At 42.2% G+C, this 13,914-nt stretch overlaps 1 protein-coding gene across 2 annotated transcripts in view; it reads right to left on the bottom strand.

Annotated features, from left to right (window-relative positions):
* Positions 1-4,847: 4,847 nt before the first annotated feature.
* Positions 4,848-13,914, bottom strand: part of DGKI (diacylglycerol kinase iota) — a gene marked incomplete at both ends in the record, with an annotated part of 452,324 nt that continues 443,257 nt past the window's right edge. For both annotated transcript variants that reach the window (XM_082662462.1, XM_082662463.1), the window contains 3 exons: positions 4,848-4,964; positions 9,178-9,277; positions 10,932-10,968. In XM_082662462.1, coding sequence (XP_082518588.1) covers positions 4,848-4,964; positions 9,178-9,277; positions 10,932-10,968 — 254 coding nt within the window. The remainder of the gene's footprint in view (positions 4,965-9,177; positions 9,278-10,931; positions 10,969-13,914) is intronic.

Below are 13,914 nucleotides of genomic sequence, written 5' to 3'. Positions count from 1 at the left end.
TGGTACGATTGGGTACTTTTGTGGTGTGACTATGACAGAAATTTGCTAAATCGATCTGGGAGATTACTTCTCGGAATAAGGCCTGTTGTAAATATACAAGCTGATCAAGGTCAGTGGAAGTCTCTTTGTCCTTCAGGAAAAAGGGATACTTGTCCCAGAGAGTAATTTCATTTTGATCCATTTTGAGCATAACATCTGGGGGAGACGGACAACTGTGTTTCAGAGTCATTGAAGGTAGTGGCAGAAAGTCCAGGAGCAGGACAATTGCCATGGGCAGACAATCAGAGGGACTAGCTATGGGGTGATGACCAGGACCCAGAAAAGGGGTGGAGCCAAAGTCAGTCTGAGAGGCTGGGCAGAGGAAAAACCATAGGACTTATAAAAATCAGCTGAATGGCATTTAGAGAATAAGAAAGTTGAGATATTCAGAGATGGTTCTACTAAGACCTGGGCAGAAGTTATTTTATACTAAATAAATGTTAATTAAAAAACTCTCTAATGGACGTTCTACTTTTTTCCCCCTAAAATGAAAATAATCCATTTAAGTAGAGCAATTAGTAGTTTTATTGGATGGTTATGACAAGCCAGTTTAACAACCATCTATTTTATTTTTAAATAGCATAATTGCATAAAATATCATGCTGTTCTCAGTGATTTCATTAGCTACTCCTACTAGAAGGAAGCCTAGCTACTCAGACCGCACCCATATCCAAGTTACTATGGCTTTTCGCGGTAGCTTACCAGAATTAGATATCATTAGGCAGCCTACTGAGTGAATCCTGTAACTCAGCCTCGTAAAGGGGTCTAAGCATCACAGAGGACGGAACTCTCCACTTGAGATCCACAAATAGCATAAACAAGTCTCTGGGCTCAGGTAGGTTTCATGCTTCATGGAAGGTAACAAAAACAATTACAAGACCTCTTGGCCATAGATTTTATGACACAGGCAAGAGCAAATGCCATGTGCAATTGGAGTGCTCCAGTAACAGAACTAAGCTTAGTAACAGTAAAAATAACAAAGAATAAATGAAAAATTTCTGTTACCTTATCTTTGTCTGTTGGTGTTAACTACACAGGCACAGATGACTAGCATGCTTCTAAAATGTTTTCTTAAACCTATGCAATATATGTGTGTATAGGACATATACACATATATGTATACAAATAAATGCATTCCTATATGTGTATTGGGGCTTGTATATGCACAGAGTATTTCTGACATAACATACAAGCAACAGTGTTTCTCGATATTCCCGCTGTTTATCTTGGGGGGCGGGACAGAGGACACTACACCAGCAGAGAGGGACAGCTTGACTTTGCATGTGATACTCTTCTGTGGTACTAGAACTTCTTATAAAAAGCACGTTCTACTTTTATAATTGAAAAATCCAAGCATTTAAAATAAAAATGACATGTAAAAAAATAAAACTGCTGCACCCACATTTTCTAAGACATGGATATTGTGAGGAGTCTAGTCAATAAATTCCAGAAATCCTTTAGGCAAAGAAACTGTTACTAGGTCTAAATGAAAACTACCTACTTGTTGAGTATGTCTCAATGCAAACGGATCTGCCTACGCACTAAGGCCAGCTAGGATGGAAGGATGGGGAACAACGGGTAATGTGAGGCTTTCCAGCATCTGTCACTAGTTTCATGGCTGTGTACTTGCCAGCTAAATTCTCTGTTTCAGAAATTGCATTCATTTTAGGTCATAACCTCTACAGAGGTAACCAAAACTCTCCAAGTGACATTCCCGGCTGTGGTGTTTATTTCATTCCTGGCTTCTGTTCTTTATCAAGTCCTTGAATGTGATCAAGCATAGCTCAGCTGGGTTCTTTTTCATTAAACGTGTAATACTGGAATATAAGGCTGCACAAATGACTGCCTTTAAGGTTATATAATGTTGGCTTTTAATAACTCTCCATTTCTCATGCCTCTATCAGTCTAATCTAAAAATGGAATCCCAGAGCAGACAGTGCCACGACATGGAAGGCTCTTCTGAGCCAAACACAGAGGATTGGCAGCTAAGCTAGCTACTCTTGGCAGTACCATCTCAGTTGGTTTTGTAGAAAATTGTATTTCTATAGGTATATAGTTTTATGTCTCTTAAAGTAATGTGGATTTTCAGACCAGGGCCAGACTATTGCTTCTGTACTTCCTGATGGCCCATTAGAGGGGATACTACCTACCCTAAGCTGAGTTGGAAACTCCTGAGTACATTCTCTTTGCTCTTTCTAAAGCCCAGGACTGTCACATGCAGTGGCCAATTTTTTAAAAAAGCTACAGGAGGTAGATTTAATGTTGAAGCCATTAAATAGGTCACTGTTCTGATCATTTTTGATGTTTTTTTTTTTTTTGTAAAACCTAAGTTCTCTGGGTGTTTGCCTTGGTCCTATGTCATTCCCCATCAATAACATAGGACATTAATGTCTTTCTTTTTTTGCTTTGGAAGAATTTCCAAATGCACCAGGACCCCTACAGTAGTCATTACCTCATCTATTTCCATATCGAGGATTTACGTATGACTTCAGTTGGAGCTATTTGAATTGGCCCATAGCCACCTGTACCCTCAATTTTCTCTGGGCCGCTTTGAAGCATACCAGAGAAATATGAGATGGTAGTTGGTGAAAGCAGAGTCCTTCATCCCAGCAATGGCAGCTGGTAACTGGCTGCAGAGCCAAGTGCTTGGCTCAATCTGGGGAATGGAAGGCACCATTCAAAGCCAGATTCCAGTCTGTCATAAGGATTATATGTCTGTCATCACAACATCTCCTTGACAGTCCCACCAACTGGAAAACTCCCAGCAGAAGCCCAGTGATCAAATTCTCCTGGAGCTTTTTTCTTTCTTCTAGCTTCTGGAAATAATCTACTCCAGTCCCTTTTGCCCTCACCAGAAAACCCAAAACATAGTTCCATTTCTAAGACTGATATATGGAAATAGATTACTCACGACCAACCCATTCTCCCACAGCTGGAAATAACACCAACCATTTGATTTTGAAACAACTAAGGACAGACTTAGACCCCATCCACTGAGAGGCTATTCCAGCCTAATACAGTATATATCATCTTTGTACTTTCAAAATGATACGTGACCAAAAGTGGTTCAGACAAGCAAGGCATCACCGCTGAAGCTTTAAATTAAATGTAGAGAGACAGTCATTTATGTTTACATGCAGAAACACTAGGGAAACACTTTATGTCTAAGAACTAAATGGAAGAAGCTCAGAAGACATCGATTTAGTTTAAAGCAAAAAGGTCACCCACTTTCACTTTTGCCTTATACCCAAGTCAAGTAGATCTTTTCAGTGAAAGAAGACTTTTTCTCCTGATACTTTAGTTATCATAGAGTCCTTAATAGAGGTGCCTGTAAGTACCAATGATCCGTGGCAGGATTAGAAGCTGTAATTCTACTGCCAGCAAGATGTTCCTGGCTAGACTCCCACAGTAGTCTGCACTAAGAACATTCTGGTAGGGGAAACAGAAAAAAAGAATATATTTGACCACCCTGTACATGAGATATGGGGCTATAGTGCTATCAGGTGTGACCTTGGAACCTGACAAGTAGTAGCAGGTGAGGCATCCATCAGAAAGATCCAGGCATCTCGGAAATCTGGCAGTGGAACTCATAAAACAAGGCTTTGTCCTTGGGACAAGGCTTACTTGGGGTAATGAAAACCAAAACCTTAGAAGGAAAACCTAAAATGGGCCCCCTCTCACCACTGTACCTGAATCTTTTAGCCTCTGTGCAACATTCCAGCGACTGTTTTCTTGCTTAAGTAAGTGAGTTATTTTGACATATGTTGCTACTTTTGCTTTTGCTGTTTTATTTCCAGTCGATTAGCCTGCTTTCTATTATCAGTCAAAAAAGCCTAAAAGTAAACGCTGTCGTAGCGCTCCATTTCCTGTAACCACAGTTCCCACACATGGTTTTCTGCTCTGCAATTTCAGCAGCACTTAAAATTGAGTGGTTCTGCAAACTAGCTGTGGGCCTTTGTTGAATCCATTGCTCATCTCTGTTGCAGCAAAAGGCAAAGATGGCTACATGTAGGCAGTACGGAGCTGGACCAACAGCCCAAGCTGAACCGGTCCTCCGTGGCTCTCGGCAACAGCCCTGCCACCTGGGTTGACCCCTGGGTCCCCTCTCTGAGGTACCTCTGAGCCCAGACAACTCCCATGCCACCTTGCCACGCCTCAGAGATATTGCACACAAGCTGACATTATTTCTGTGGCACCCCCCAGCTCCTGTATGACGAAAAGGGATTAAGGAGGGGGAGAGGAGACATGCAAAGGTCACTAAGTAGTCTTGGTATGTTTAGTCGTGGAAATGGAAGCGGTCTGACGGTTATATTTTTGCAGGACAGCCAGAGGGTTTGAAAAGACCTTCAGAGTCTTCTGGTCTCCAAAGGCTGAATGTAAAGAGAACCGATCATATCATATTTTTTAAATTGATGGGTCATTACAGGAGAATTGTGCGGTACGGGGGAAAGGTGAACGCATAGGGGGCGGAGGGAGCAGTGCCATTTATACAGACATCCTTGAATCTTTAAAATAAATTATACAGGTGAACACAGAAGTTCATGCTACTTGCTGGAAGCAATAAGGATCGAATTTTGTGGAATCTGTATTCCACAAATCTCCAGGTATCCTGCCTCGTCCTCAGTGGGCTATCATGTTCTGTTGTACATCTTGGTAGCCCTTAAAACTGGTGGCATGGTCTCAGATAGATTCTTGCAGGAGAGAGACAGATTTATGGATTCCATCAGCTTCTTCCAGGGGAGCTGCCCAATCACCAGGAGGGCACAGGTGATATGCTCGTTCAGATTCTCTCAGCCTGTCTACCAGGGTCAAACAGCAGTTTCCAGGTCCTCATGGCCAATGATCTTATAGTTCTGGCGGCTTTCTAGGTAGGCTGCCAAATCCGGGTCCCCGGCCTGCTGTGCTCTCTCTTGAGGTGTCTTACCCTGTAGGTAACAGTGAAAAGGAAAGAGACACAAACACTTGGGATAAGATTTAAAAAAAAGAAAATCATAGAAACAGAGCTACTCAAAGATGACTTGCTAAAAAAAAAAGATCTTTCCACATTTGCTGTTTTAGAATTGATGAGACACTTTCAGATCTATTATTTGACAGATGCATCTCATCAAACGTGTGAGATACGCAAGCTCAAGAGAGACGATCACTTTTCAGAGGTGGGGTTCCATCAAAGGAAAGGGAGGCTCACAGAGTAACCAGGTACACAGCAGCGAACTGCGTGGCACAGTGAGTTTGGGAACCCAGATCCTTTCTGGAAGGGGGACAGAAATCACTGAACAGAAAAGCAGGGAAACGGGCATTCTGATTTCTAGTTTGGAACTCTTTCTGTTATACTAAACCCTGGGAAGTAACAAGCAGAAACAAAGAGGAAGGGATGGTCAGAAACAATCGAAAGGGGTTTCTTTGTTGGTTTCAAAGTCGTCAGTTAGGTTCTTCCCAATTTAGAACTGTCTTATCTCTCCAAAAAGTAAGTTAATTTCTGACAATAAAAGTGATGGGTGTTGATTAAAGCAAGAGGGAGGAGATATGGGGATATATGTATACGTATAGCTGATTCACTTTTGTTAGAAAGCAGAAACTAACACACCATTGTAAAGCAATTATACTCCAATAAAGATGTTTAAAAAAAAAAATACCAGAAAAAAAAAATCTTGGGAAAGTAGAAAAGCATAAGAAAATAAAAATCACCAGTAATTCCACTATAGTAAGATAACTGCTGTTAACCTTCCGTAGAGTAACTATTTTATCTTTTTTCTATAGCTCTACGCATAATTATTTTTATGAAAATAAAACCATACTTTGTTTACATACTGTTAGGTAGTGTGCTTTCGCACTTAATAATATATCAAACCTTTCTGCGTCACGAAACGCTCTGCACCATTTTCAGTGATTGTGCAACATTTTGCAGTCTATCATATGTATATTTATATGCACACAGTAGTTTTGAAATGAGGCCAATGAACAGCAGCCAGCAGTAAAAGGAGGAAAGGTCTCCATTCTTTTGAATGTTTACAGACATTACTTCACACTCCTTGACGCTTCTAATTTTTCTTCAGTGATATCTATTTTAAAATATTGTTTTTTAAAATCAATTTTTATTGGAGTATAGTTGATTTACAATGTGTTAGTTTCTGCTGTACAGCAAAGTGAATTGGTTATACGTATACATACATCCACTCTTTTAGATTCTGTTCCCATTACAGGTTACTACAGAGTACTGAGTAGAATTCCCTGTGCTAAACAGTAGGTCCTGATTAGTTATCTATTTTATAGCTAGTAGTGTGTCTATGTCAATCGTAATCTCCCAATTTATCCCTCCCTTTTCTCCTTGGTAACCATAAGTTTGTTTTTTACAGCTGTGACTCTATTTCTGTTTTGTAAATAGGTTCATTTGTACCATGTTGTTAGATTCCACATATAAACGATATCATATGATAGTTGTCTTTCTGCGTCTGACTTACTTCACTCAGTATGACAATCTCTAGGTCGATCCATGTTGCTGCAAATGGCATTATTTCGTTATTTCTTATGGCTGAGTAATATTCCATTGTATATATGTACAAAATGATATTGAGTTCTAAGGAAAGGGTAGAGGCATGATCACTGCACCAAAGTAATAGCTCCACGTATAAAAATGCACACAGGCATTACAAAAATCATCAAACACTTCTCAGCCTCCATCTCATCTATTGCAATGGGTGGTATCAAACTCAATTAAGGCTGATCCTAGTAGCCTACAAGGGGATATGGAGTAGAAGATAGAAGGGAAGTAACAATGGCTCTAGACTCTAAAATTTTACTTATTTAGTTGGGATTTGATATTTAACCATAGCTTCAAGTTCCTATAATAATTTTATTCAACTTGGTTACAGTATTTGTAGATTATCTTGTCTTCAATGTTAAGGAGGTTGGGATTCCCAATTTCCAAATATTCAGAGAGATGGACTGGGGTGGGCCTCTGAGTTGATTTTTAAGGAGCCATTCCCTCTTAAGAGAAAGTCTCAAAATATTGCTTCTCTTCAAAAATTTCCAGAAGAACCAGTCATAATTATCATATTCAGCTTTCACCTAGCAAAAAATTATGGAATGGAAAAATTATAGGATCCCTGAACAGGATGAAGCTCTATTACTTCATAAGGTAGGATCTATAAAACAAAATGTTGGGTGAAAGTTTATACAATAGCATGTACAGTATGACTTTACTTGAAGAAAATGAGAAAAGTAGACGTACCCACATGTGGGGAGAAATCATTAAAGTTTTAATGGTATATAGGTCTAGATTGTGGGATTTCTAGTAATTTTTACTTAAAAAATTCTTTTTTTCATTGCTAGAGTTTTCTATGTGAGAATGCACTATATTTATCATAAAAGTAATAATTTTTTTTGCATTTGGAAAGAGCACATACATATGTAACACAAAATAGAAAGGAATCTCAAGGAACATTGAGCCCATTTATTTGATTCAGAAACTTAGATCTGGGCTTCCCTGGTGGCGCAGTGGTTGAGAGTCCGCCTGCCGATGCAGGGGACAGGGGTTCGTGCCCCGGGTCCGGGAAGATCCCACATGCCGCGGAGCGGCTGGGCCCTGTGAGCCACGGCCGCTGAGCCTGCATGTCCGGAGCCTGTGCCCCGCAATGGGAGAGGCCACAACAGTGAGAGGCCCGCGTACCGCAAAAAAAAAAAGAGCCATCTGCTCTGGGGCCGGGTTTCCTGGCCAGTCTTTTATTCGTCCCTCTATTTCATCTTGTTCCTCCCTTCTCTTTTATCACCTGAGTTGAGGCCAGTCTCTGTGTGGTAAACAGGCAATGGCCCTGCTGTGTCTGAGCGGCCCCAGCAAGGAAGGCCAGGTCCACCTCGGATCACGGCCTCAGCTGGTCCTACCATGGGTTGTGTTTCTCAATCAGGTTACACATCAAAGCACCTAAGTGCAAATATCATCTGGGAAGAATATCACAGTGAATAATTATCTGCCATTTGGAATCCTACACCCAATTAGCTAACCAGATAGGTAACAGACCAGCTAGAAACCAGGACCCAGCTTACCGAATTTGATAGCCTAGTGCTATCAGAACTAAGGCAGCCAGGGACCTCAGTCAGAGAGCAAGGATCTGGTGGGTCGCAAGGAAAGTGGAGAATCAAGCAATGCACCTGGCTCAGAACTGGCTCAGAAAGGAAAGAAAGGTCCACATGTCACAATGTACAGTGCAGTTGGAGGAGACCCCAGGGTGAAGACTGCATATAAGTAGGGGCTCATCACTTAAATGAATCTAATGGGGCTGAAGTCATCAGTAGGCTTCTAAGTAATTTGTCTCTGTTTCTTGGCTACATTCACTGACCCCAAACTTAGGTTATTTAGTACCCACTTAATGAAATCCTCATCTATATATTAAAATTCTTCTCTGTAACCTTCTACAGTTAAGTGGCTTGTCCTTTCTTGGAGGCTACCCAGGGTGCTTTAAAACCCTCAGAGCTGACCATGATCATGACCTCAGATCATCACAGAGAAGTCCTCTCTGGGGTTGATCTTCTGTATGAACTCTTCTCTCTGCCCATCTCTTTCCCATGGGCTACAGTTCTCGGTCAACAGCACTAAGCTTCAGCTCCTCCTTTACTGCAGCTTTGACCCTTTCCTTGGATGCTCTCTGTAAACCGGAGCAATTCATGGTGCAGCCTGATCTCCCATCCTGGGAGTGATTGGTCTTCACTTTGGCACCCATATACGGGGCCACATAAATCATGGGTTTTAAGCTACTCTGGATTAAGTAGCTGAAGGAGAAATTCCAAAGGGGCTTCTCGGTAGCCAGGCCAATATCTTTCGCACCTGGTCCCGACCCTTCTAGTGCTTTGCACCTCACCCTCTCCACACTTGGCTGCTGGCAGCCAGCAGAAGCCCAAAGTCCAAAGGTCAACGCGTTCAGAGGTCTATAAGTCCCTTAGGCAAGCACACACCCTCCCTTTGTGCTTATACATTTAAACTGCAGTTTCTCTAAATGAAACACTTCATTTTTTTCCTCCTTTTTCCAAAGCCCCAGGCACTTCCATAAGTACAGAAAGGATGCCTTTGCTACGGGCACAAGTGAAGGCAATGGTGCCAGAGATCTTGCCCCGTGGGAGGATGCTTGCACTCACTCATCAAGTTACCTTGGAGTCCGTCTTTCTCAGAGATGCTCCTGCGTCCACCAGAAGCTGGCACACAGCCCGGTTCCGCTGGCAAGCTGCCTTGTGCAGTGCGGTCTCACCCCTAAATCAAAGATGAAATGAGAAAAGGGTTGGAGGCAGGAGTGAGAGCAGGGTAGAGGCAGCAGGGAGGGAAGTGAGGGTAGCACCCTCCCCCTGCTGCTCATGTTCTGTGCCCCTCGGCCGCTTTCCCTGTCATCTGTGGGTGAGACCACGGCTGCAGGGCATGGCCAGGGGAGGTAGGTGAGGGGCTTAGTCATCCACCAACCCTAATATCTGACTCCAGCCTCTTTTTCAAACAGTGTTGGCTGGTCAAGTAGGCTGAGTGATTTTGTTTTAAGCGACTACTGTCTGATTTAAGTAATACCCAATGGCCCTGTGAAATAGACTGATGGGTGTAGATGTGTCTGAACAGTGTGGAGCCACTCTCTCTGTGTAGTCATGTGGGCAGGGCAGGAGCCACCTAGATGGTGCACACACACAGGAGCAGCGGTGGAGGACCACAGCACAGTGCTTGGTAGACCATCTGGCCCCGGGAGGAGTATCTCCTGGGAACCCAACTTCAAAGACCCAGGAGATACCCACTCTGCTCTACCTGCTGATTCCTGGTGAGTGGCAGGAGGGGGACAGCCACAGAAGATACCTGGGAGGGATGGTAAGACTCTGGGAGGGTTCCGCAACCACAGCTGCCCCAGTGGGCAGCAGGTCAGCCATCAGTATGGGGAACAGTCAAGGCAAAGTGGCTATTTCCCCCACCCCCACAGGCAGTACAGGGAGGAGGACATTCCCATTCTGAGTCTGAAATTGAAAAGACACTTAATGCCAAAGTGTTTATGGAAAATCAAATGCAGTCCTTAGGCAAACTGGGGTGAGTGATAACCTTGCCAATGGGATTTGCGGTACGTGGACAAACTCTATGTAGCAAGGGACAGTTTCTCCCTTGTCAGTAAATCCTGGTTAAATCCTTCCTACTTGTCCTCCTCCATCTCTCCTTAGCCCCTCCCCCCACTCCACTCTGCCCACTCTTTATCCCTTTTCCAATTTCACTGGCGTTCTTTAGAGGCTCAACATGGCTTCCAGGGTTAAATGCTTAGCTTTTCTTGTTTCTGTTTGGGGAATAGTAGCTATTTTGGTGCCTGGGAATGAGAAAGTTGAAAACATTATCAGTCTGGCAACCATCCACAGAGCTGGTGACTTTCTCAACCAGGGTTTCTCTTCTGAAGCACCAAACATGGAAATGGTTGGAGGTACTATGTTCTTGGTTCTCCAGTGGTTGTATAACTTGTCCCATCTAGACTCAGCACAGAGAAATTGTTTCACTATACAAAAAGGATGCCTTAGGGCATTAGGGCTTACTTTTCTTATAAACCTCACTTGAGGAAGAGTAAATGTGATGGGTAATTAAGAGGTAAGTGCATTAATTCAGACTTCTCTGTAGTTCAAGGTGCATCAAAGCAGAAGTACCTCACTTGAAGGAGGTTCTAAATGGTGACCAGCAACAGCTACATGTGCAATCATCATGACAGGTACCATCTATTTTTATTGTGTATTCTCTGATTTAGAAGATTAGCCCTGCACAGTTATAAATACAACTGAAAGTAGACACTTTTTATCACTGACATTACAATTATCAATTGTATGCCCTAGAGGCTGCATTCTTTTCCTAGATATGTTCTCAAGAAGATAATCTAGACCACATAATGTAAGGCAACACTCACGTTTCGCTGTCTGCCATATCCAATAACTCAGAAGGTCCTAAAGAAGAGGAAAGCAAGATGTCCATCAAAAATAGTTCAAAACCTAACCATTGACAAAAAATTATAGTCACAGAATTAAAATGCCTTGGGAAGCTGAATGAGAAAGAGTATTTGGTGACAGGGATAATAAGACCACCTCCCTTCCAAAAGAGAAAGGATCCCTCTACCTCCCCCTCAGCAGTCTCTCAATCATCACCAGGCAATATGTACAGAATGGGAGATAAAAAATAATGATATGGCCTCTGCCTTCAAGAAGCTTTCAGACAAGTTGAAGAATAGAATAAATGAAAAATAATTAAGTGGCTACCTAGCGGGGGAAAGGGAGAATCAGATGGACTTTAAAGCCCATTTTTCATTCTCCAGCAGCAGGTGGTTTGGGATGTAATCTTACGTAGTATAGCATGAAAGCTATGAGACCATATTACTAAGTGTCCCTTTCTCTGACATAACACAGCAAATTAAACTTAGTCAAGATATTATCCAGTCCAATCTCTTTATTTTAGAAATGGGGTAAAATTCTATTTTTCATGAGATTTCCCTTCCAAAATCTGGAAGAAATGTTATATATAAACATCAAATGATTATAGATGCTCGATCAGGAATTAAAATGTTCTGTGCTTGCACATTCACAATTTCTCATTTGTTCACTAATTTATTCATTCAACCTGCAAACACTGCTAGGAATGTTCACCTTTCCCCCCAACCCTTCATACAATTCCTTACCTGCAGGTATCAGCTGACACGGATTTTCTCCACAAAGCCCTCTATCTCCCCACTCCTAATACTGCATTAAATGTCATTCCTTTGTGTTACCTTACTTTGCGTACTAACCCCATTTCCTAAAATGGTGGGAGGTGGGGGTAATAATAATTATCATCCAAATTGAGACTATCCCTGACAAGTGGGTATATATGATCACCTTACCAATCACTCATGACACTTGTCAAGCCATGTTAAAATCACCTGCTGACTTGTCTCTCTCCACAACTAGACTCTGGAAAACCCCTTGAAGTTGTGGCCAATGTCTTGTCCACCGTGTCCTTCCTTGGTGACTGGCATGGAGCCTGGTGCCAAGCAGAGGCTTAAATGTTTGGTTGAATTAATGAATAAATGTGTTTGGAAGGGTCAAACACAGCTCTAGGTATTGAGCACTGTAAACTTTAGAAGTATGATCCTGGTGATTTGCTCTCCATATGGGCAGATATCATTATCATTGAGCATTCATTTATGTAACTACTTACTACATAATTAGAAGAAAGTCAGTCCTAACATCATCTTCCCTAACTATGAAAGTCAGTGGTCAGACACTGATGAAAGAAACTGAAGATGACATGAACAGATGGAAAAATACACCATGTTCTTGGATTGGAAGAATCAATATTGTTAAATGACTATACTACCCAAGGCAATCTACAGAATCAATGCAATCCCTATGAAATTACCAATGGCATTTTTCACAGAACTAGAACAAAAATTTTACAGTTTGTATGGAAATAAAAAAGACTCCGAACAGCCAAAGCAATTTTGAGAAAGAAGAACAGAGCTGCAGGAATCAGGCTTCCTGACTTCAGACTGTACTACCAAGCTACAGTAATCAAAACAGCTTAGTACTGGCACAAAAACAGACATATAGTTCAATGGCACAGTATAGAAAGCCCAGAAATAAACCCATGCACCTATGGTCAATTAATCTATGACAAAGGAGGCAAGAATATACAATGGAGAAAAGAATCTCTTCAATAAGAGGTGCTGGGAAAACTGGACAGCTACATGTAAAAGCTTGAAATTAGAACATTCTCTAATACCATATACAAAAATAAACTCAAAATGGATCAAAGACCTAAATGTAAGAACAGATACTATAAAACTCCTAAAGGGAAACATAGGCAGAACACTCTTTGACATAAATTACAGCAATATCTTTTTGGATCTGTCTCCTAGAGTAATGGAAATAAAAACAAAAACAAATGGGCCCTAATTAAACTTAAAAGCTTTTGCACAGCAAAGGAAACCATAAACAAAATGAAAAGACAACCTCCAGGATGGAAGAAAATATTTGCAAACAATGAGACCGACAGGGGATTAATTTCCAAAATATACAAATAACTCATACAGCTCAATATCAAAAAACAATCCAATCAAAAAATTGGCAGAAGATATAAAACATTTCTCCAAAGACGACAAATGGCCAACAAGCACATGAAAAATGTTCAACATCGCTAATTATTAGAAAAATGCAAGTCAAAACTACAGTGAGGGGCTTCCCTGGTGCCTCAGTGGTTGAGAGTCCGCCTGCCGATGCAGGGGACACGGGTTCGTGCCCCGGTCCGGGAAGATCCCACATGCTGCAGAGTGGCTGGGCCCGTGAGCCATGGCCGCTGAGCCTGCGCATCTGGACCCTGTGCTCCACAACGGGAGAGGCCACAACAGTGAGAGGCCTGCGTACCGCAAAAAAAAAAAAACTACAGTGAGGTATCACCTCACACTGGTCAGAATGGCCATCATTAAAAAGTCTACAAATAACAAATGCTGAAGAGGGTGTGGAGCAAAAGGAACCCTCTTGCACTGTTAGTGGGAATGTAAATTGGTACAGCCACTGTGGAGAACAGTATGGAGGTTCCTTTTTTTTTTTTTTTTTTTTGTGGTATGCGGGCCTCTCACTGCTGTGGCCTCTCCCGTTGCAGAGCACAGGCTCCGGACGCACAGGCTTAGCGGCCATGGCTCACGGGCCCAGCCGCTCTGCGGCATGTGGGATCTTCCTGGACCAGGGCACGAACCCGTGTCCCCTGCATTGGCAGGCAGACTCCCAACCACTGCACCACCAGGGAAGCCTGGAGTTGTTTTTTCTTTTTTGGAGGTTCCTTAAAAAACTAAAAATAGAGCTACCATGTGATCCTGCAACCCCACTCCTGGGCATGTATCCAGAGAAAACCGTAATTTGAAA

The sequence above is a fragment of the Grampus griseus genome (genome assembly GCF_964374135.1).
Source record: "Grampus griseus genome assembly, chromosome: 9".
NCBI lineage: Eukaryota > Metazoa > Chordata > Mammalia > Artiodactyla > Delphinidae > Grampus > Grampus griseus.
This window is presented reverse-complemented; position numbering and strand designations above follow the sequence as displayed.